This window comes from Dermacentor silvarum, chromosome 1, assembly GCF_013339745.2.
Source record: "Dermacentor silvarum isolate Dsil-2018 chromosome 1, BIME_Dsil_1.4, whole genome shotgun sequence".
Taxonomy (NCBI): domain Eukaryota; kingdom Metazoa; phylum Arthropoda; class Arachnida; order Ixodida; family Ixodidae; genus Dermacentor; species Dermacentor silvarum.
The window spans coordinates 109,024,109-109,046,229 of NC_051154.1; the positions used below are offsets into that span (position 1 = coordinate 109,024,109).

The window sequence follows — 22,121 nt, forward strand, 5'->3', positions numbered from 1 at the left end:
GCATTAAATACGGATTGCCACCACACAAAAGACAAGTAACGTCCGGCCCTATTTGTTGCTTGTACAACTAGGAATTTAAGTTGCAGCGTTTGGAAAAAGGATATAATTATCTTGAGCCAGTCTTTGCCGATCGCGAGTAAACGAACAGTACAATCAATTAAATTCGTAGGTTTTACGTGCCAAAAGCACAATATCATTATGAGGCACGCTGTAATGGAGGGTCTCAGGAATAAATTTGACCAACGGGGGTTCTTTAACGTGCACAAAAATCAAGGTACATGGCAAGAACTGTATTCTTGCATTTCGCCCCCATCGAAATGCGGCCGCCATGACCGGGAATCGAGCTCGCGTCGTCGAGCTTAGCGGCGCTACACGTATGCAATTACCGCTAAAGCTACGGCGGATGTCACTGTACGATTCAACTACGCGACACGTCTAAACAAACGGCCATGTACTAAATACAGGCACATTACTATTGCGTTTTTATCGAGCGGCCATGATATTGCACACGAATGAGAAAGTACGTGACTTACTTGACTCGGCGCACTGCAGTTATTCACGCTTGTCGTCTGTCCTCCTCGTACCACCTCTCCGGAATTCTGTAGAACTTCACGGGCGGCTTTCGACCTTTCGAGGCTCTTGTGGCAATCAACAACACAGCAGTATTGCGTGCCACCTTTCCTGGTTGATGACGGTCGCGCTCGCCGTCACGAAAACAACGCACGCGGTCGCTCGCGCCGTAGAGAACACGGGCGCGCGCTGGCCCGGCGGCGACCTTCGACACTTCCATCCTTCCGCCAGGGGAGTGGGCGGCGCTGGTGCCGCGTGGGCAAACTTTAGGTTGCCTCGTCTATGCGGACATCCCCCCTGGATCCGCGCCTGGCTACATGCAACTGTAGTGCGTATGCGCAGCGCCTGCTTTGTGCACGACAGGTCTTGAGTGCGTGCTCGCGCTCATATTCTACAGTCTGACCATGCTACGTGGTGCGGACCGGCTTTCTCCTTCATCAGCTTGACCGACGTATAGTAGCCACATCTAACTTGCGATTAGTCTGCCAAGGCCATGGCGTCCAAGAAGAAGCGGCCAGGAGTTAGCGCGCTCTGGCAAGCGTGCGTGTGGTCCGACCTTATTAAGTTTCGCGTGGTTAGAGGCTAGTTGAGCGTTCAAAATTAGTCGAAATTAGCGAGAACCGCCCATAAGCAAATTTCTACGCAAGCGGCCGCGGTCGAGCTAGAGCAGACGATAGTCGGCTTCTTCCGGAAGTACGTAATTATTATCGAAATTCGAAAGCACATTTTCGCTTACTCCAGCCAGTTTATTGAACTTCGTCAATAAATATACACTGTAACAGTACGAAGAAGCGCTCTGATCCAAACATCCTTCTTGATTGACGTGAGCTATTGGCGAAATAGCAGCCGCGTATGGGAATCCGCTTTATTGCGAAATAAAGCGTCCAGAAGAGTGTGAGGAGCAGGCTTCTGTTGAAAAGAGCGTTCGAGAGAAAGGTGACCTCGCGCTCCGCTTGCGAGCTCCACGCGCCGCGTATGACAGCAAAACTTGACTTGAGATGGTCACAGCAGCGTATGCTATCCGCGAACGGTTTTATTGCGCCAGCAGTTATATGGACACTCCAGGCTCATTTTTGCCGTTAGTGTCGCCGTGATGTTCCGTATAAAGTCCAAGGGCGATAACACCGTCGCCGCGCGCTGTATGCTGTATGTGCGAGTGAAAGCGTGCGAGGGGAGCGGACCATCGCGGCTCCATCTCGCGCGCGCAAGGGAGGAAGCGGGAGGGAAGTGCACTGTCTTCCGTCGCGCGCTATAGTTTCCGGAGGGAAAGGAGGGAGGGGGGAGGGCGCGTTGCACTGCGGCAAATGCGTTCTCCGCGGCCGCCATATCTTGAAAGCGATCTGCGTTGAGGGCAGAGTCCAGGCACTTCGACGGCTCATACCTTTGTGCGTGCTGTGTTCTCGCCGCTCAGTTTGCGCTGAAGCGACAGCACGAAGGTCATTTCGCTCGCTGCTGCTGCCGCCCTTCCGCATGCCAGCGTTTTGACAGCGAGTGCTCGCGCTCATAGAGTGTGATGTGTTCATGTATGCCTGTGCGCGCTGACATCGTGCTAATTAATTTAGTTGGTAAGCGAATGTTTGCAAGTTTATACGGCCGATAAAAATACTATCCTTACTTTGTGTAGCTGTCTATTAATTTGCCATCGCAATTTATGCTTCGCCTTTCGAAAGAAACTGTGACTTTTTTTCACCAAGCCCGAGGGTTGGACGTGGTTCATGACCCCTTTAAGGTCCGTGGCATGGGTTTGATCACGGCCGCGGCGGCCATATTTCAATGAAGCCGAAATGCAAAAAAAAAAAAAAGAAAAACGCTCGTGTACTTACACTTATTTAGGTGTACATTAAAGAAACACAGGTGGTTAAAATTAATCTGGTGTCCTCTACGACGCGCCTCAATCATATTGTTGCGCGAATAAAACAAGTGTGCTTTCGCCTTGAAAAATCCGCAGAATTCAAGGTACGTGGCAAAGGACGGTTGCGTGACGAGTGCGTCGCCCAAACCCGCTGCGCGAGACGCGAGGAAAGACAGGCCTGCGTCTCTTACCGTGTTGCGCCCCATTTCGTTCTGCCGACTCACCATAGCTTCGCTTATGCAGATTCCCGCAGTGTGTGGTATGTACATAATTTTTTTCTTGTTGAATGTTACTGTTTGTACTGTTCAGCGATTCCTCGTCATCTTCTTCCATTAGTCAGCGAACACCATCGAATCTCCAGGTTCGCAACGAGAGGCGCTTGCAATCCTGCGACTGAATGAAGCACATTGTCAAGGACGCAAGTATGTGTCCTTGGCCGATGGACACCTAATATGCAGTTACGCTATTGTGGTGTTCTGTATATATGACATAGTAGTAACAGAGATTCACCAACTCGATATTTTCAACCAGGTCTTTATTTCATGCTCTCAACAATGATGCTGAGTGTCGTGCAAGGGTTCTTTCCGAAAAAGCACGTGGCGGCTGAATATAACAGAGCCACCCATGCTGCCACTGTACCTTTAGTCTGGGATGCTTAGTTTCTATATTCAGCATTCTAGCCGTTTCAACTATGCGCTGCCATTGAACAGAAGATTGCAGCAGATACCTTGCACGAAACTATGGAAGGTATTATGTCTATGGAATATCGGATTAGTGAAAAGTGTATACTGGAGAAGGCTTATAAGATGATTCTAAAGAATGTAGCCTTGAGAAGATTCCACAGGAGGGCAAGTCCTGAGGATAAACGTTTGTTAATGGCTTAAGCTATAACAAAGCTACAACTTCACTTGTTTATAATCGCACGGAATTCTTTCGTGAGTTCTTTTTTTTTTCTTTTTTTCCCAGAATAGTATTGCAAAGCATCAAAGAACAAGTGCGTGTTTTTTTTTTCTCATTTTCACTGATTCATGTGCTGCACGCGTAAGGTTTGAGATATGCAGATGGTAGCAGCGACAAAATGCGCACAGCGCCTCGACAGCCGTTGTCAAGCTCGTTCAGTCCTGCCGTGTTTCTCTTGACTTGCCGGCCGGCACACATTCTTGCCTGCAGAGCGCGACAGCACCCTGGGCCCGTTGAGCACTATATGTCGGGCCGGCGTATCATCATCAGCGGAGAGCACCTTAGGGTCTATGAAACCTCGAGAGCAAGGCCTTAGCTACAGGGTCCATACCAAGAGTATTTCGTGAGGATGATTTCTCGCCCGGGCCCGACTGTACGCGATAGCAGCCTGGCAAGTGAAAACATTGGGACGCTAGACCGGAGGCCTCAAAGAGGTTCTATGTACATAACTGCTGTATACAATCTGCTGCCCTAGGCACCCTAGGTCATAGCCCTGGAGAAGGGACTGCTAGCTCGACAGTGAAAGGCTTCGGCCGCTATCAGTAATAAGGACGCTAAGCGACGATGCGACGACGCCAGCGATTTTATTAGAAAAGGAGGAAACAAGTGGCCATGGCCGCAGATGGTGCGCGGAACAGCTTCTGCGATGGGAGCGGAGCCGGGGGCGTAGGGAAGGGGGGGGGGGGGGCTTCGCGCTAAGCATGGACCGCGGCACTCGAAAGGGGAGCATTCTAGAAAAGCGTCAACAAAAGGCCTACGCTCGCAGGCAACCCTTGCTTCCTGACTTGCTTTTCCTGCGCGAAATAAACGGGGCTTTGTCCTGGCAAGTGAAAAACGTGAAGGGCAAGCGGCTATGGGAGGAGGGTGTGCTTGACCTTCGGGAAGGGTAAGAAAAAGGAATTGGCCCGCCAGTTCCTTGCAGACGAGAGCTTCCCCCATATCGACAGCGTGTGCTGAAAATTGTTGTACACACTACTGCTGCATAGATGTCGACGAAATAACTGGCTGTCAATCGTGTCGTATGGTCTTCTAGTGAGAGGCTATGTGGTATGTACACATTAAATATATCCTAGAAAATAAAAAGTCAAGAGAGAAAGAAGAATAATGTATCACATATATCAGCAATTGCTTCCACATCACAGTTGCTCTGGCACTGAATGAAATGGCTGCGTTACACGAGGCGCACTAAACCACACAATAACCGCACGAAGTGCACTAATACATTCGTATGATCGTCCATCTGCGGCCAAGTTTAACGCGGCATTTGCCTCTCCTAGATTGAGTAGCGTTACTGTCAACATTCCATTCTAACAAAATTAATAAAGGATCAAAACAAACAAAAAGTGCGGGCAGATACTCGATGCGTCCTCTCATGTATGCACTTTCTTACTTTTGGCCATGCACATTTTGCCGATTACATGAAGGGCTGGCGGTAGTGTGTGCGGTAATTCGTGGAAATCAGTAGCCGCATTATTGGCGTGCACAAGAATTAAAGACTTAGACCTGGCTAAATAAAATGTTGGTGGTACGTCAAGAACACGAAAGTTACAGATTATGTTAACAACGCCCGTGGTCGGCTGAGGCAAATAAAGACCAGGACAGAATTGCTAATTCATGTGAATATAAGGTCCGACGAAATATGCGCTTGCAAAAATGTGATTTGCACATTGAAAAAGCAGCAAGCATTTTCAATCCTACGCGGAGAGGATAAAAGCTGGCAGGAAAAAATAATTAACACACTATCTATAGAGGGAGCTAGCAAACATCAAAACTAAGACGTCTTAAAAATACCAGCTAGTTGCAAAACAATCCTCAACCTGACGTGTAAGTGACCTAGCTCACAGGTAAGTGCTAGCCTTTACTGAATGAATACTGAAACGTTGCAGTGAATATTCCACACGTCCATGTTTTGTAACAAATAAAAAAAAGTTGTGTAATTACGTCCACATTGACGTTTAGTTCATCTCACCTGTGGCTTTTCGAAGACATATAGACTTGTAAACTCACACTAATGTAATAAATATAGTGCTTGTACTATGATTGCAAAAAAAAGAAAGAAAAAAAAAACTGCTAGTTTTAAAACGTCTGCTTGCCGCCAGGTGGATAGAAAATCCATTCCTCAGAATTTTTTTTATCTTTTACTCCTATTTATTATTACTATTTTTTGCGAGAGCAAGTTCCATTATTCCGTGAACAGAGCCAGAGTCATTCACACCTTAAAGCAAAAGCTTACACGTAAAAAGCCACTTTGGACTCTAGCTCCATTACGTAGAGTGCTTGAGGTGGTGGGTCTCTATACAGTGCGAAAAATGAAGTGAAATAGAAAGCAACAGTTGCCACTCAATAGAGAACAAAGAAAGAGAGAGAGAAAAAAAAGTAAAAGTGATGAATAGTTTCATCGTCATACTTTTGCTTTAAGACATATAGGAGAAAAATAAAGGAAAGACTGAGGCTAACAGATAATCGATTAGAAACTGGTCAGTAATAATTTCAGTGCCAAAGTCTGGCAACTAGAGGGTTGGGCTTGCTTTCTATATCAGCTATTGATAATCGCTATGTACATTTCTCTTGCCAAGCTTCTTGTAAAATGCTGAAAAATCCTAAACGTGGGCATAAACTATAGAATTGATCAAGAATAGAGCAAGTCGTTAAGTTTGTGATGTCTATATACATGAAGGTCTAATGGAAGTCTATGCTAGTGATAAAAATGATTAATTATATGCATGCATCTTTATCTTTCACTTATATATGAAAAAAAAACTCTCTGAGATGCAAATGTGCAGATATGACTCTCAAGTGTGAGTGGGAGCGTCCATGTACACAAATGTTGAAGAGAACAGTTTGGTTTTTCGCACAGGGCGTCTCCTGCCGGTCTTGCTGCGTGCCGCCATCTATGATATAGTAGGGATGCGAATTGAAGGAGTGAATTCGGCCCGGACAAGGATGATTTTGAAAAACTGCCACCGTGTGAACTTAGAAAGCGAGCGAGATGAGTCATTTGTTTTCTCATAAATCATTTTGGCTATGTTCTCTCATACTAGGTTTAAAATGTAAAATAGCCTAGTGTCGTTACATTTATTCCCCTGTTTTGAGGATAATAAACAGTTAGATATGAACGCCAATACCATTATGCCTCAGTAAATTTCGCTTAAGCACAGAGACAGTCTTATTCTGTAGTTAGGTAGCATTATCTTAACGCCTTTCCAGTTAGCGCAACATGCGATTAGCAATATTACTGGGCACCCATGATCATTTCAAAACTTGTTACCCACACAGAAGTGACGATGGCAAGCTGAACAGGCATATGAGGACTGCTCATTCCATAACATTACACAGTGCATGCGCATTCTCTGCGCATTCTTTGTCTTTGTCTTTTTGAAAGGCTGGCTCTCAGAGCCTGTAACATCCCTCCACACGGAGTCCTTCTATAGAACGTCTTTTCATTAAGCAGCACCAGTACCATCAATCAATAGTTGAGAAGAATTCAGCATGCAATGTATACGGGAAAGATCATGTGGCAACTCAAGGAGCACATGTTGGCTGCACCATAAGACTTTTCCTTCTGCCCAGCTACATCTACCAGAAGACTAGCACAGAAAAACGAGTATCCTTAGCAAAGTGATTTTTGTGCCGGACATCATGTTAGCTCGGCAGCTGGACTGACGCTGCATGACTAGCGTTTTGTTACTGCTGCGCAGCCAGGGTGACAGTTGCAGCTGTGACAGCTCCGTGCTGTAGTTGTCCGATCGGGGAAGCGTGAGCGCCAAGGCATTCGGTGGTTGCGTTGCTGACGATTCGCGGCCAGAGGTGTCCGGTGCAGCAACGGGTGCTTCTTATTCACTTCCTTTGGCTACTGTTGGCCAGCGTACGCAATGATTGAAAGTGATGCTTTTGTTGCCAGTAGTCAGGGTGGTCCTAGATACGAGACGCCCCGGTGCTGTGTAGCATAGGGACTATCACGAGGCCTTCACTTGCATCAGGCCAACCTCTTCCACAGCGTGGTCAGAACCCTCAAAGCAGTCGTCAATGAACTCTTCCATGGCATTGTACAGGTGCGTAGTGACGTGGCTCAGGCCATGCTTTTCATCCGGGTACACCTAATAAAGAAAATAGAAATGACATTGAAACCATCTCATTTACAGAAGACAACTGTGGACTTCTTGAAACGATGAACAGTCAGACTACAATACAATGGCGAAAGAATCTACGAATTCTGCAAAAATTTACGTGAGTGTTCGGGTGAGCCCTTCGTATAGTTCTTCAATGTCTAAGACTAAAATTGTAATTTTAAAAGATGCAAGTAGTCTACGCCTGCCAGGAGTAATTTAATAATCACCGTTCATCAATTACTTTACTGTCCACACAGTGTGGGAGGTGTGTAAAGCGTGCGCCCATGCGTACGTACAGCGTGCAGATCGAAATTGTGACCACCCCCTCTGCCTATATTTATTCGAGAGTGCTGCATGGTTTGCGTTCTTACATAGCCAATGAATATTTAACCATTTCCGTGCCAATTGATTTTTCTATTCTTTTAAGAAAAGCACCAAAATTTCGCGAAATTTGTTACGACTGATTTATTGTGAATAGATTTCACCATTGAAATATTAGCACTTGATTTGTTATTTTCTGATGTCTTTTGCTGTCAACATTTTTTTTAAAATGTTCTTGAGTTGCAGATAGGCAAGGCCACAGAAACAGTGTACATGAAACGCGATATTTATTGGAACAGAAGTCAAGCGTGCTTTTGTTATCCTCCATGCGGCACGTTATTAGCACCGGCGGAAAAGTGTTTTTGCCGAGTCACGCGAGGGAGGGCGCCAGAGGCTTAAATCATCCTCAAAATCGTTCATACTAAGTTGAAGCTCTGAACACGACTCGCTAGAGGTTTCCAGGCCTTATTGTTCATTTGAGGTGAAGAAACGTCCAGATACACCGGGATTCCGGCATTGAAAAGGCGGTCGTCGTTGGTGCAGCCACCTCACTCAGCGCCGGCATTTTTAAAACCCAGGGGAGCCAGACATCCGCCATATGCCCTCAAAATGTTACGTTTTCTGGGAAGCTGGTGCCATTCTATGGTGCAGAATGCAGACCAAAATGATGAAACGACTGTCACTCGTCTGCGGCACTCCGTAGACGAAAGAAAATTCCTGGACGACTCGTCCTCGGCATGGAAAGGGTGAACAAATTGGGGGCACCATCGGGAGAAATGTGAATGAAATGTTCGAGGCGAAATGTTGTTCACGCTTGCGCACATGGCGCACGCATGAAGGAGACAGCCCACCACAGAAACGACGCAAGAAACCAGGGATGGTATTCTCGAGAAAGTGAGATCGTATCCCCTAAAGTGATCTCTCTAAAATACCGCCCCTGTATGTGTATGGGGAACCAGTGCTGGCCAGGAGGCAATACGGCAATTTACATCTGCTGCCGTCGTCCGGTTGAGCGGCCACGAAAACGGCAGGATAGACTGAATGATAACAAACGCACGCCTGTATCAACGTTTGGTTTAGCCCCGATGCGTCCAGCCAAACTGCCCATTCGCGATGCGAGGAGAGGATGCACGCCTACGTTATGACACGCCAGTGCCAGATCAGCGATATCGCAGCCACATCGCAGCATGTGCTAATGGCAACTTTCTTCAGTTGGCGCGCATCCATCACGCGCCAACTGAACCTTGCCCGTATGCCAGTGTACTTTGCTGAAAGGTTGTATTAGCCTCTTCCTCGTGTGACTCCGGGTGTGTCGCGATTTTTGCTGTGGCCGCCCGTGTCGTGGATGGACTTTTGACAACAGGCTAGCGCCTACAAAATATTAGCAATAATAAAAGAGAAGCCCGACAAATGTTTCTGCACTTGCTCAGATGATGGTATAGGGGAAAGTGTTTCTAGACATCGCTCGCTAGTGTCCTCAAAACTTAGGCACACAATGTGAGCTTGAAAGAGCTCTAAATTTACTTGGCAGGTGTTTGTTCTTACAGTTCAGTTCGCAGGAAAAGTGCAGTCAGTGGCGCTAAGGGGCAACGAACAATTTCATTTTTTTTTAAAAACCCAAGCAAGTCAGACTGCTCGTTGAGTTTTCTAAAATACCGCGGCAATAAAAAAAAAAAAAAGTGAACACATGCACGTGTCGGAGTCTTTAGGTCGACACTCCCGATCCGACTGAGCAGTGTCGAGACGCTTTAGACAGCGCGTGTGAAACATATGCGGCTCGTTTGCCTCGATCCTGCGCGCTTACCCCGCTGGAGCACAAGGAATAGATGACTGCCGTTGTGGCTATAACGTTCTGCTGCTGAGCGCGTGCCATTCCTGGTCGAGGAATACAAATGAGGGCGGAATGCAAAAAACGCTCGTGTACTATCGTTTAGGCGCAATTTAAGAAAGTGACGGCCACATGTTCCTGAACGCGCAAGGAGCCTCTCCATTACACAGTCATACGAATATGTAAACGTAGCCAACGAAATTGTTTGACACATATTCTGAGCTACAATCACAATGCTAAATTCTGCAAATATCGAACTTACCTATGAACTGATTAATTTGGGTAATCACATATGACGCGCTTCAGTGGGAGATACTGCTGCTATCATATACGGGAAAACATATCATACTGGAAAGTTAGGGGAAAACACGGGGAAGGAAATGGAGATGGAAAATCAAGATGATTAGCAAAACGAGAACAAGGTGAATGCAGGAGCCAACGTTTCGACAAGCAGGAGCCTTGAAAAAGACACGTCCACTTGTTGAAACGTTGGCTCCTGCTTTTACTTTGTTCTCGTTTTGCTCATTACTAAAGTTTGGCAACGCGAGTTCAAGCGACGGTGCCATAATTCAGATACAGCAAGCATTGCCATATAGCCAGTGATCGTTTGTGAAGTAGCGGCAAGTGCCCCTCAAAGGAAGCACGGATAGATGACCCAGCAAAACACATCTCCTGAGAACCCGCTCACTTCCTTTTCTTTGTTATCCACGGAGTCGCCTTGGCCATGCTCAAGCGCTGCGGCAGCGTGAACCTCCTCACCCGAGGTGTGAGTGGTGTTTGTTTGCGAGGTCCCAACGATACCTACGTCATGTGGAGGAATTCACTCTGCCTTCCATGATACATTGTCACGGCTGCGGCATGCCCCTTTCCTCTCGCGTTGTCGAAATACGAGAATGTTCTTGGGATGGCGATGTTGGCATATTCGCTCTCGTAAACCTTTTTCAGGGTATCCCCTATTACTGTGCACGTGTTAGTGCTATGACCTGTCTTCTTCGTCCCCACACCTAGCGATCTCGTCTGTTCATGTGCCTGGTGCGTGATCGCCTCGTATCGGTCGTCGCGAAACGACTGGTTCACCACTTGCTTATGGATGTGCGATCCGCAAGGAAACGGGAGCGTGGACCCCCCGCCCCGTCATTTGGAGCTGATTTGGGTGCCCGCGCACTACGGGAATCCTGGAAACGAGGCCACAAACCTCTCAGCCTGAGGTTCTTTAAACCGGGCTTTTGCGGCCTCCGATCCGGGATTCACGAAGGAACGCGCGCACACTTTCAAAGAGCTGACGCAGGCCTCCAAGGTGGCGCGTCAGCTGTACCCTTCACCGCACAAATCCCTTAGCAATCGACAAGCAACCCTTTGGCGCCAATTACAAACACATACTCTCCCCTCTCCTCTCACTCTTTCTTACTATCACCCCCTTTTCCTCACTTCAGCCTGTACTCTCTGTCCTGAACCTCGCGCTTCTGTTCCCCATCCCCTTTCTCATTGCCCGGGCGGATCCTGCCCCGCTGGGCCTAGAGCACCTGAAGACCTGGGAGGACGGGGCGACCATGCTGCGCTCTGGAGACCCGGTTGTGCAGACCGTGGCTACTGACCGGGCTGCCAGCGTTATGGACCGAACGAGCATAAACGCTTGAGTGCAGTGGAGTCGTGTGGGCGCCCGGGAGCCTGCGTGCTCCAAACTCTTCAGTGTCTATAATAAAGTTTTTATGATGATGATGATGCAGGGTGGAACTACGGAGAGGAGGTGCGGCGTGGTTTTGTGTAGAAAGGATCTCCTGCATTCCTTATAGCTCTCCCTAACTATAGCTTGCCGCCCTCCTACCCCGGACATTATAGTACATGTCCTCCTCACCTGAGTTCTGTAAAGAACCCCTTTCTTGGTCAGTTCCTTGGCAAGCATCATTGAGTGTTGGAAGTGAACATTATCTGGAAAAAAAAAAATCATTTCGTCAGAACACGTTTTAATTCTTTCAGCACTTCTTTTTGAACAATGAAATATTAGCTCGAGTGAGAGAATAAATGAACACAGAAATATAAAGAATGTATGCAATCATGAAATCAAGTGTCGCACCTAGACCTTTGGACAATAATATAAAACTGATAATTATAAAAAGAGTGCAAGTAAACAAAAGAGAGAGAGAGAGAAAAAAAAAACACTGGAGCAATACATGAAGGAGAAATGCAGGTGCAAGAACATTGTAAGCACACAATAGATTATACTGAAACAAACAAACAAACAACAAACAAACAACAAACAAACAAACAAACAAACAAACAAACAAACAAACAACAAACCTAATACTGCTGCACTTAAAAGTGAAATAGGTTACTCTTAAATCGATAACACTGTGAGCGTTCAGGCTCATGGTTACTCGATTTTCTGGAAAGGCAGATAATTTTGCCTTGTTATATACTTTACGAACAGCACCAACAGCACCATGATCTGAATTGACGTAATTATTATTCTTTTACGAAAAATGTCGCGGTTTCGCCCAAAAGGCGAATCATCGATTGCAATAGCAAACTAGTGGATAACAGTGTTTTTCCGAGCATGAAAGCTGGCCGCGAATACCTGCAAAGTGCCTCGAGCGGCCAGTCGCGCTGCCATTTTGCGTGTAATCGCGGGCTTCTTTCACGCTAGGAAAAACACTTTTGTGTAGCACGTATTGAGCAACAGAAAGCTGTGTCGGGAGCTTTTGATGTTGCTCTACAATTTTCTCAGTGACACTTTTCATCTAATTATGATAGTTGAGAATGTGTTTAATTAATTAAGACTAATTATCTAATTAGGCGCAATGCAAAAACTCATCTGAGTATCTCCAAGCGACGGCAAACAACATTGCCTTGGTTCTGTCCAGCTACGTGGCATTTGCATAATTTTAAATCTTGCTGCATGATAGTTGGGACACCCTGTATACATGTTCTGAGTCACACCATCACCCGCCGTGGTTGCTCAGTGGCTATGGTGTTGGGCTGCTGAGCACGAGGTCGCGGGATTGAATCCCGGCCACGGCGGCCGCACTTAGATGGGGGTGAAATGCGAAAACACCCGTGTACTTAGATTTAGGTGCACGTTAAAGAACCCCAGGTGGTCCAAATTTCCGGAATCCCCCACTACGGAGTGCCTCATAATCAGATAGTGGTTTTGGCACGTAAAATCCCATATTATTTTTTTTTTGAGTCACACCATCGCTTGACAAATTGGGCACTTTAAAACCCAGACGTGCAATGTGATTTAAGATGTCAGTTCCTCCTGCTTTAAGCACTTGAACATTTTCTATTTCGTAATCTTGATATCCGTTTTTGTTGCTGTGAATTTGTAAGCGTCTTAACATTTACAAAAATGTGTAGTATTTTGATAAAAAACTGAGCTTCGAAACTTGATTCTTCTTTTGTCAGCAAGCATTTAGAAGTATATTTTATTAAAACTGTGGGCTCACAAACTCGTTCTAATGAGCGGACCGCTCACGTATGCGTCCTCGTTAACCTTTACAGTATAGGGCAAGAGGTTAAGTTCATTCTTAAACGAAAATACTTGATAGGAGTTTTGCGCAAGAAAACATTTCTCTCTGAGTGTGAGGTAAAGGCATCATTTTCCCTTGTCATCTTCGGTCAGTTGTGTGTGTGAACAAATGCGCCTTTGGTTCACAATGAATCAAATTTAACAAAAATGCAGAACTCGTAAACCTGCGCCATGCATTTCAGTTATCACCCCTTTGCCCTCGTGCCACGTGAAGCCCCAAATACACTTGTCTATAGCGCGCGGAATCGATGACGGAACCTTTGCCTGCGAAGGCTTAGCTTCGAAACATTTTCGCGCCGTCTGCTGGAGGTCGCAGGTTCGAGATGACTTCCTTGAGAGCATGATCTGAAAAGTCACTGCTGCTCACGCTTCTCACTGTGCGACGCAGATGCGTGGGCATTAGGCGCGCCTTTGTTGTGCAGCCTGGTATTTATCGAGGCTCCTATGATAAAGGGTGTAATCAAGGGGAGACTAGAGACATGGCTATTCAAAAAGCCACGTAAGTTCACCATATTGCTCAAGAGCCCCAGTGAAACACGGAATACCAGAAAATTCCGCTTGGCTAGCTGCCTTTTGAATGCTTGTTCTGCCGCTACGAAACAGCTAGTGGTCTAGTCCGCGAGGACGGCCGATGCATAAGCTAGTGGAAACTGCCTAGTTGAGCAAAAGTTTGCGCAATATTGCATATAATAATATCGCAGCGGACAGTGACTGCCTGACCGAGGAAAGCCGACCGAGAGCGGCAAGCAAACCTTGAGATGAGCAGCGTGCATGTAGCTCATGGTCCGCAGTTGGCATGGCCTTCTCTCGTGTTATAATTAATGAGGGAGCACTGCGCGCACAAGGTGCGGCTTGCCATGCCACACCACTGGTATTGAACGAACGCGTAACGAACATGGTGTCTATAATTGTCGCTGCAGCTTCCGCTGATGCTGCTTGTGTTCGGGGACTGCAGGCACTTGAACTGGAAGATCTGTGCAGTAACAGCGTATGTTACGTTCGAGTGGCCATTCTGTTTAGCTGTAACGAGAGGGACGTGTGTATACGTATATACAGTAATGAACAAAAGGTATGATATTTTGCATTTGGGTCCTGTGAGCTAAACTGTTCACAGAACTCAGAATGCTGGTGCTGCGTTATGCCAGATTGCTAGCTTAGGGTATCTTAAACATGCACTGTCATCATACTTTATTCATACCACATAGCCCACCCACCGTGCACATAATTTGCGTATTCCAAGAATGTATCACAAAGAAACCGTAATATCAACCAGTAGTGAAAATACATGCACGCTAGTGACATAAATTTTAATACATGCGGTAAGGTTAGCCGAGCGAAAGGTTTGGCATGCTACTGTTTAATATATAACAAGCGATCAAATGACGAGGAAAAAAAAAAAAGATGCACCCGCATTTACTCGCACAAAAACTCGGAAAGGCGCAGTGCAGTGAGCACCATGAAATGAACTAAGTGGAAAGTGGAGTTAATGGCAGCGTCAATAAGCAAAACATTATTTTCATCTGTATCTTTTTGGCTGCACCACAGAAATAGATAACATTTTGGTTACTGACGGTGCCATAAAGTTCCACTTTCCTCATTTCATGGCGCTCACTTCTGCCCCATTCTGAGTTTTTGTGCGAGTGGATGTATGTGCGTTCTTTCGTTCTTTTCCTGAGTGCGTGCTAAAGAGACTGTTGCTCTGGGCTAGCGATCTGGCATAACGCAGCACCCCCATTCTCAGCAGTTTAGGTGACAGGATCCAAATGCGAAATATAATATATATTTGTTGACTACTGTATATATATATATATATATATATATATATATATATGCGTGTGTGTTACGCTTGTTCAATAAATTATTTCAGTTACGAGTAAGCGCCTTGTCCTCTCGTTCCTCTCTCTTTCATCTTCTCTTTGCGCTTAAAAAAAAAAAAACGGAGACAAACATAGCTGCATTTCAAGGCAAGAGTTATCGTTCCAGTATTTAATTAAGCATAAAACCAGAACTGGCCGTTGCAACATCAATACAGGCGGCCATCGAAACCCCTACATTGGTCTGAGGCCACTGTCCCTGACTGGCGCCGCCACGGCAGAAGCCGAACAGGCGCGTCGGGCTGCTTTCAGCGCATGCCGCGGGCTCTGCTTTCATCAAGAGGTCGTCGCGCTGCACAGCGAGAGGCTTTTGTCATTTTAAATGTCTGCCCCTGACGTCTTGAACCAGGATAATCTAGCAGACAGCGCAAACGCAGTCCAGAGAGCACCACTGTAACGATTGTTAACTAAAAGCGTGACAGGACGCTGTGCTACCCACTTAGCGTCGGTCAAAGGAAGGCACTCACCGTCGGCTGTGCCGTGCACGAGCAGGAACTTCTTTCCCTTGAGCCTGGCGGCGGCGCGCGTGAGGTCTGCACGCTCGTACCCGGCTAGGTTGTCGCGTGGCAGTCCCATGTAGCGCTCTGTGTACGCGGAGTCGTAGTACAGCCAGTTGCTGACTGGTGCCACCGAGATGGCGCACTGGAAGACAGCCGAGCCGCTTTCATGCGGCGTGTCGTTGCCGTTGTTGCCCGGGCCACCGTTGGCCAGCGCCATAGCCGATACGTAGCCGCCATACGACCAGCCCCAAATGGCCGTGTGCTCGGCGCTGATAAACGACAGCTCGTTCTTGAGGTGCCTGTGGGCCAGACAAGGAAGCGGGTTAGGTGCGCTACCGCCGACGCTCCAAAGTTGGCACGAAAAGTATCAGAACATCAGATATGCCGAGAAAGAAAGGAAAAAAAAAAAAACACAAATCTGAGTGGAATTGCTTCATGTGCAATTTCTTTATCTCTCTCCACACACTCTCACTCTCGCCCTCATTGCCCCGGACTTCGGAGTGCCACCACTCGAACCCTCAGCAGTTGTGGGCACGCACGCTGTTCTCTGGAAACTTAGCTCGGGGATTGTGCAAATTTGTTCAAAAGCTTCAAAAAACATAAAGTGCGTGCCCGGAGCTACTGCCCAACCCCATATGTGGGACCTCGTAGAACTTTCAGCTTTCCAAAGCTCTAGGGCAGGGGATCTCAAGCATGTTCGTTCCAGGGAACCCTGATAAGCTCCATGATGCGCCAAGAAACCCCCCCCCCCCCTCCCAGTTAACCGAATTAAAATGTCCTAATTAACCAAATGGCGAATTACCGAGGGTATCAAGAAAACAATAAACAAATGCTTAACTACATCAACATGCTTTTATTTACTCAATGAATCAGCAAATTCTGTTTATATTTATTGAGCACAAGACCAGTGCAGAAGCTGAAATTCTCGTCATCTCATGACTGATTAATTTGCGCTAGCAGCGGTGAAGGCCTCGCGCGCGTACATCCCGATTATTTTTTCGCCAGTCAGCTGCTCGCCAACAAATTGTCCGCCCATCGCGATGTAGCCGGGGCTCTTAATCTTCGACAGCTTTAAACTACTGCTTGCCGCAACCGCTGCGCACGAAACCGCGGCCGCTATCGTCGCGATCATGGACGGCGACCTTGCGGTTCAGAAGGCAGGCGGCCGACGCACGCACCAAGTGAAAACGAAACTACCGTTCGCTGCAAGAAGTGCGGACGAAACCGCGGTCGCTGTCGACGCTACCATGGTTGGTGACTACGCATTTGTGAAGGCACGCAGCCGACGCGCGCACCGAGTGAAAACGAAACTACTGTTTGCCTCAACTGCTGTGGACGAAACTGCGGTGGTTATCGATGCGATCATGGATGGCAACTACGCACTTATGAAGGCACGCGGCATGCCGCCAACGCGGTGTTACGCGCGGCGATAAACGCAAGAATAAAGGCTTAAGGGCGCAATTAGGCACGAAGCGCTCCGGCGTTGCTGTCAATCACGTGCCGCGCACGCTTGCCACTGAGGACCATGGCGATGCGAACTGCGCCGCTTCGTTTCGGTTGGACGCTAGCGCCGTTCTTGCTCTTCTGCGGCGCGTATTTGCGATGCGCCGCGCATTTTTTTCTTCATTTTTTTTATTCCTCCAACGTATACGTCAGTGCGCACGCAATCGGCACCTACGCTATCTACAAACGGCAGCAATGAGCATATTGGTAAATTACGGCCTCCGTGATTTAAGTGCGAAAGCTTAGGCGTAATGCCCGTTTTCGGAGGTTGGGTGGCTACAAGCGGCTTGCGAATTTATTACTCAGTTCGCGCGTTGCCGTTACGCGCTGTGAGTGCTTTTGGGCACTCGGGCGTGAGTAACGGAGGTTCTGTAGATCGAGCGCACCTCATTTTCGCCGCTTTAGCCACTTGGTTAGCGCGGGACCACGGAAAATTTATCAGTGGCTCGCGGAACCCCGAGCAGGGGCCGGCGGAACCCCAGGGTTCCGCGGAACCCACTTTGAGAACCCATGCTCTAGGGATTGAGACGATGTCGTTTTGCTCTGATTTTTCTTTTTCTGTTAAGCTCCAGAGCACCGAGAGTAATGTAGAAGCTTCACCGCAGCTTAGTAAATTCTGGGATTTCGGCAAAGGCTGCGCGTCGCCATCTTTTCAGCTGTACTGCGTTACCTGGCGACCCTGAGCTGGTCTTCGACTTCGACGGTGCCCAGGCGGCGGTAGACCTGGTGCAGCCGCCGGTCGCCCTGGAGTCCCGAGCCGCGGCCGTCAACGAGGCCATAGACGACGCCCTTGCGGCTGGCCAGGTAGTGGCCCCAGTTGATGCGGAACAGCTCCGTCACCTGCTGGGACCCGGGACCCCCGTAGACGTGTACCAGGAACGGGTACTTGAGCACTTCCTCGTCGCGCAGTCCCGGCGGCAGCAGAAGCCGCACCGACGCGTCTGCAAGGGGGACCGTTTCTCGCACTCGTCTCGCATTAGAGCAACGGAGGGCACTCACTGTATCCGTCAGGTAGGGGGGCGACAAGGTTGCGCACTTGAGGCATGGCACGGTTCTCCACGAGCTCTCTCAGCTCCGCATTGGACTCCAGCATCTCCACTGTGAAGAAGGAAACGAAATTGAGGAAACGAATATGCATTGCTATAAGACTCACTCACATGGCACTACCGCGGAGACCGTTCGCATATTTTAGGGTTTCATGATGAGCGAAAGCCGCTAAGGAAATGAGCCGAATTAGGCATAACACAGCAATGCGTCGCTCCCATAAAGATTCATTGTCAATAGGTGATTAATTTCAATAGGTGACCTCCAATCCTCCACCGTTCGTTGATGCAGACGGTAGCTGCACCCGAGAAATGCAGCTGGCAGCAACTGTTGGATGTATATAGCGGATAGTGTATTACAGGTTACGGTAGGCCCTAAGTGCTCGCACTTATGTGTGCGAGCTTATTTGCCACTGAGCCAAGTAATTGAGCGAAACCCCTTTCTCAAAAACAAGAACGAAACTTTCACAGATCTACACATGACGTTGAAGTTGCCCTAAACCGGCTTTCAAGATTAGCTTCTTTACGTCGGTCAGAGCACCGTAACTTCTTTCGGCTTCAAAACAATGCTCAGAACATTCGTACTTCAATAGATTGGGCCACCTTATTTACTTAATTGACATGTAGATACGAATTTCTTGCTGTCTTTGAACAGTGAAATGTCACGGAGAAGGGAATTCCAACAGTGTGAAAACGCGTATAGACGCAGTTGATACTGCACCATATAGGTGTTGTTATTATGATAATTTCACCCACGCCACACAGGTCGATGGCCTGCAGCTCATTGTCGTTAAAGAAGATGAAAATCCAAGCGTGGGCATAGCAGACAGCTAATAGGGTGTATATAGTTTATTGGAACGACAGTTCCAAGTGCTGCACGAAGCAGTGGATGAGTACTTGCATGCCAGAGCAGTTATTTTCTTTTTCGTGGGTTCCCAACTTCGATTTGTTCGCGAACTACAGCCCCTGTGACTGAATATTTTGCTGTCGCGCATGGATGTTGAAATATTTCATGAAACGTTAGTGTTGGGCGGCTAGGAGGTGCGGGTGTTGTATGCAGCCACTTACGCTGCTTATTGTCGGCCGTGCTGTAGAGTGCCACCCAAGGCACGCCCGGGCCGAGACACTCGAGCACGTAGAACTCGGCATCGTGAGAGAACCAGGCGTTGTTGTAGAGGCACTGATCGCCCAAGTCGCAGGTCAGGCACACCGGCTGAGTGCCCTCTTTGTCGAACGGCACCTGATACACGTGTGACTCACCGGGCCGGCCTTCACGCGTGCTTCGGTAGAACCTGCGGTAGCGAGTGCTTGTCTGACATCACGACAGTAGACATCCGAAAATATCCTGTATAATGAAGCTGCAGTACCATCATAGTCCTGGCTGTCTTTTTTATTCACCCAGCTTGAGAACTCTCAATTTTAGCTATTTTCAATGAAGTTAAGCGAGCGAACTGACTTTCACATGCCAATATGACATTGATTTGTCAGCAAGTAATTTACGGGACTCGAGTACACAGTGTGTCACATTTGATGGAAGTTTTAAACTAAAACATCATACTTGTTCGATTTAGACGATCTAGGGAACACAGTTACAGAATTGATACATCTCTCTCTCTCTCTCTCTCTCTTTTTTTTTTTTTGGCTGCAGAGTTTTACGAAGTTCTAAACTTTGTGCTTATATATTTCTTTTAATTTGCCAATTTACGGCAAGATACAAGAGCATTCAGACCCTAAATCTAAATTCTGCTTCCAACAGCCGGTAGAACTTAGCTTTCTCTCTTATATGCAACAAATTTAAGCCACATCGGCTCAGCGGTTGTGTAATGAGAGCATTTTTCTGCGTTTCACGCGTAATAGAACAAGGAAATCGGAGCTGGTGCCGAGCCAAGGCTTCCTCTTAAGGAAACTGTAATAGGGGAGGAGCGCGAGGCTTGTCCAGGAAATCAAGTGACACGATAAGATTAGGAAATCCGCAATTATTTAGTGGGAGCGGCTAGAGCGAGGCAGGGGCAAACCCTGGGAGAAGGCTTCGTACTGCAGCCAACAGGCACTTACGGCTAATTAATTTAGGCTGATAGACGAGAATCGCCAAGACTCACAAGGCTTGGTTAATTAGCCTTAATCATAAGCGAAGCCTAAGTTCAAGAGAAAAGGTTGCCGTAAGCTGACTGCATGGAAACGTATGCTCAAGAGAAAATGAAGAGGCACTGCGTGCGCATTGTCAACTGTGGTATTGGCGCGCTCACGCAGTTATGCCTCCTAAATCTCAATAAGCTACACGCAAACGCATTCGGATGGTGTTTCATTTTTTTTATTCCACTTGTAGTGGTGCTCTAAATAATAATTAAGCTGAATTATTTTGATTCGACGGTTTGTAAACGCTGTGCTAAAGCAAAATTTTTATACATTCCGACAGACTCGATAATTATCTTTACGTTAATAGCAAATAAATAGTAATGACACAAGTCCACGAAAAGCTGCCGACTTTCACTGAAGTAAAAGAACTAAATAAGTAGGTTTCCTAGACACCGCTGCTTGAAAAACGCCTTGTGCACAGTCGGCAACCTAAAAGACGGAAGGCAGTCACTGATCCACACTTTACAAAATATCATCGGCAATTTGGCAACCAAAAATAGCATTGACCTGCGCACAGAAGTTATGTTACGCATAAATTGTGTAATTCAATGAGCCCACGTTGTATGTCATGTCTAGCCCACGTATACAGACGCTTGTCTATTCGCTTGTGTAATTGCAGCTCAACATAATTTTCTTTATAAATTTTGCAACGTACTCTGGATGACCGACAAAGAAATTTATATTCCCCGGGCTAGTAGGAAAAAGAACGAAACCTAAACAGAAAGCAGGCGGCCAATAAGCCGGCCAGGCATTGCATCTCAGCAAACATGCTAACCTTCGTGATCGGATCCGCTCTGCACACAGGAGGCGACAAGGATGCGTGGTAGCTTGAGATAAACATACTAACGTGTCAGACTTTGCTACATGCATCCTTGTCTGCTCTGAAGCGCAGAAGACAGCTCAGAGAAGCGCCAAAGGAAAACATTAAAAAAATGGAGGACGCTTAAGCTTCGCCTTTAAGAGTCGAATGCGACACCATTTAAAACTCTCTGACTGCTTGTCAGGCTACCCGGCAACTGCAGCTTTCTTTTTTCTGCACCTTCGCCTCGTCGCGCCGCTGCCCAGGAAGCGAGCGCCATCTGGATGGTGTTTTTGTAAGGAACACCGACCGGGGCGCGCCACTGTATGGATGGCAGAAATGCTGGAAAAGGAGTTCGTGTTTGAGTTTCCGCGTAACAGAATGATGTTTGCTCGTATATTCAAATTACAATCCGACGCTATCATACCTGTAGGTTGTGGTTAAGCCGTACTTTACGATTTTTCTGACGCATTTTACTATGAGAAATTCAATTAGTTCACCAGCGCCTCTGCGCCACGCTGAGGGCCTGCATGGTCGGGGTGGTTCGGGATGATTTTCCTGGCCGCGGACGCCGACGCCGAGACCGATGCCGACGCCGGATTTTTTGTGACACGGAGTCCTTAACGCTGTCGCGTTAAAATGTATGCTATGGTGCAGACTGCGAGGGACGAAAGGTACGAACACCGCAAAAGGAAACAAACGTGGGATGTATTTTGACGCCGTTGATTACCGGTTCTTACATCATTTTTTTTGTGGAAGCTCGCACTGCCTTTTTATCAAGATCACGCAAGAATGCGCTATAACGGGGTCCGAATTCACAAAGATTTTGATTCGTAGGTGATATTTGCCATTGGCTGGTCGCCTTCGGTAATAATACGTCCAGCATGAGGATTGGCCGGAATGTGCTCTTGCGAACAATTCTTGCGTGCAAGCTCTTTTGTCAATATGGGGCCAGATTAGCTGCGGCGCTTGCAATTTCTGCTTTTCTTTGATACTACTTTCTATGTATATAAGTCAGCGACACACACACACACGACATATATATATATATATATATACGTAGACAAGTGTGTCGCTGACTTATACAAAATAGCCGTACA

The 22,121-nt window shown here is 47.3% G+C and overlaps 1 protein-coding gene across 13 annotated transcripts in view; it reads right to left on the reverse strand.

Moving 5' to 3' along the window:
- Positions 1-2,953: 2,953 nt before the first annotated feature.
- The window catches only part of LOC119434721 (prolyl endopeptidase FAP), a 394,283-nt gene continuing 375,115 nt past the window's right edge, over positions 2,954-22,121 (reverse strand). For all 13 annotated transcript variants that reach the window (XM_037701822.2, XM_049672222.1, XM_049672223.1 and 10 more), the window contains 6 exons: positions 19,155-19,378; positions 18,043-18,141; positions 17,714-17,984; positions 15,508-15,839; positions 11,496-11,569; positions 2,954-7,479 (listed from right to left, as the gene is read on the reverse strand). In XM_037701822.2, the coding sequence (XP_037557750.1) occupies positions 7,339-7,479; positions 11,496-11,569; positions 15,508-15,839; positions 17,714-17,984; positions 18,043-18,141; positions 19,155-19,378 (1,141 nt within the window). In that variant the 3' untranslated portion in view covers positions 2,954-7,338. The remainder of the gene's footprint in view (positions 7,480-11,495; positions 11,570-15,507; positions 15,840-17,713; positions 17,985-18,042; positions 18,142-19,154; positions 19,379-22,121) is intronic.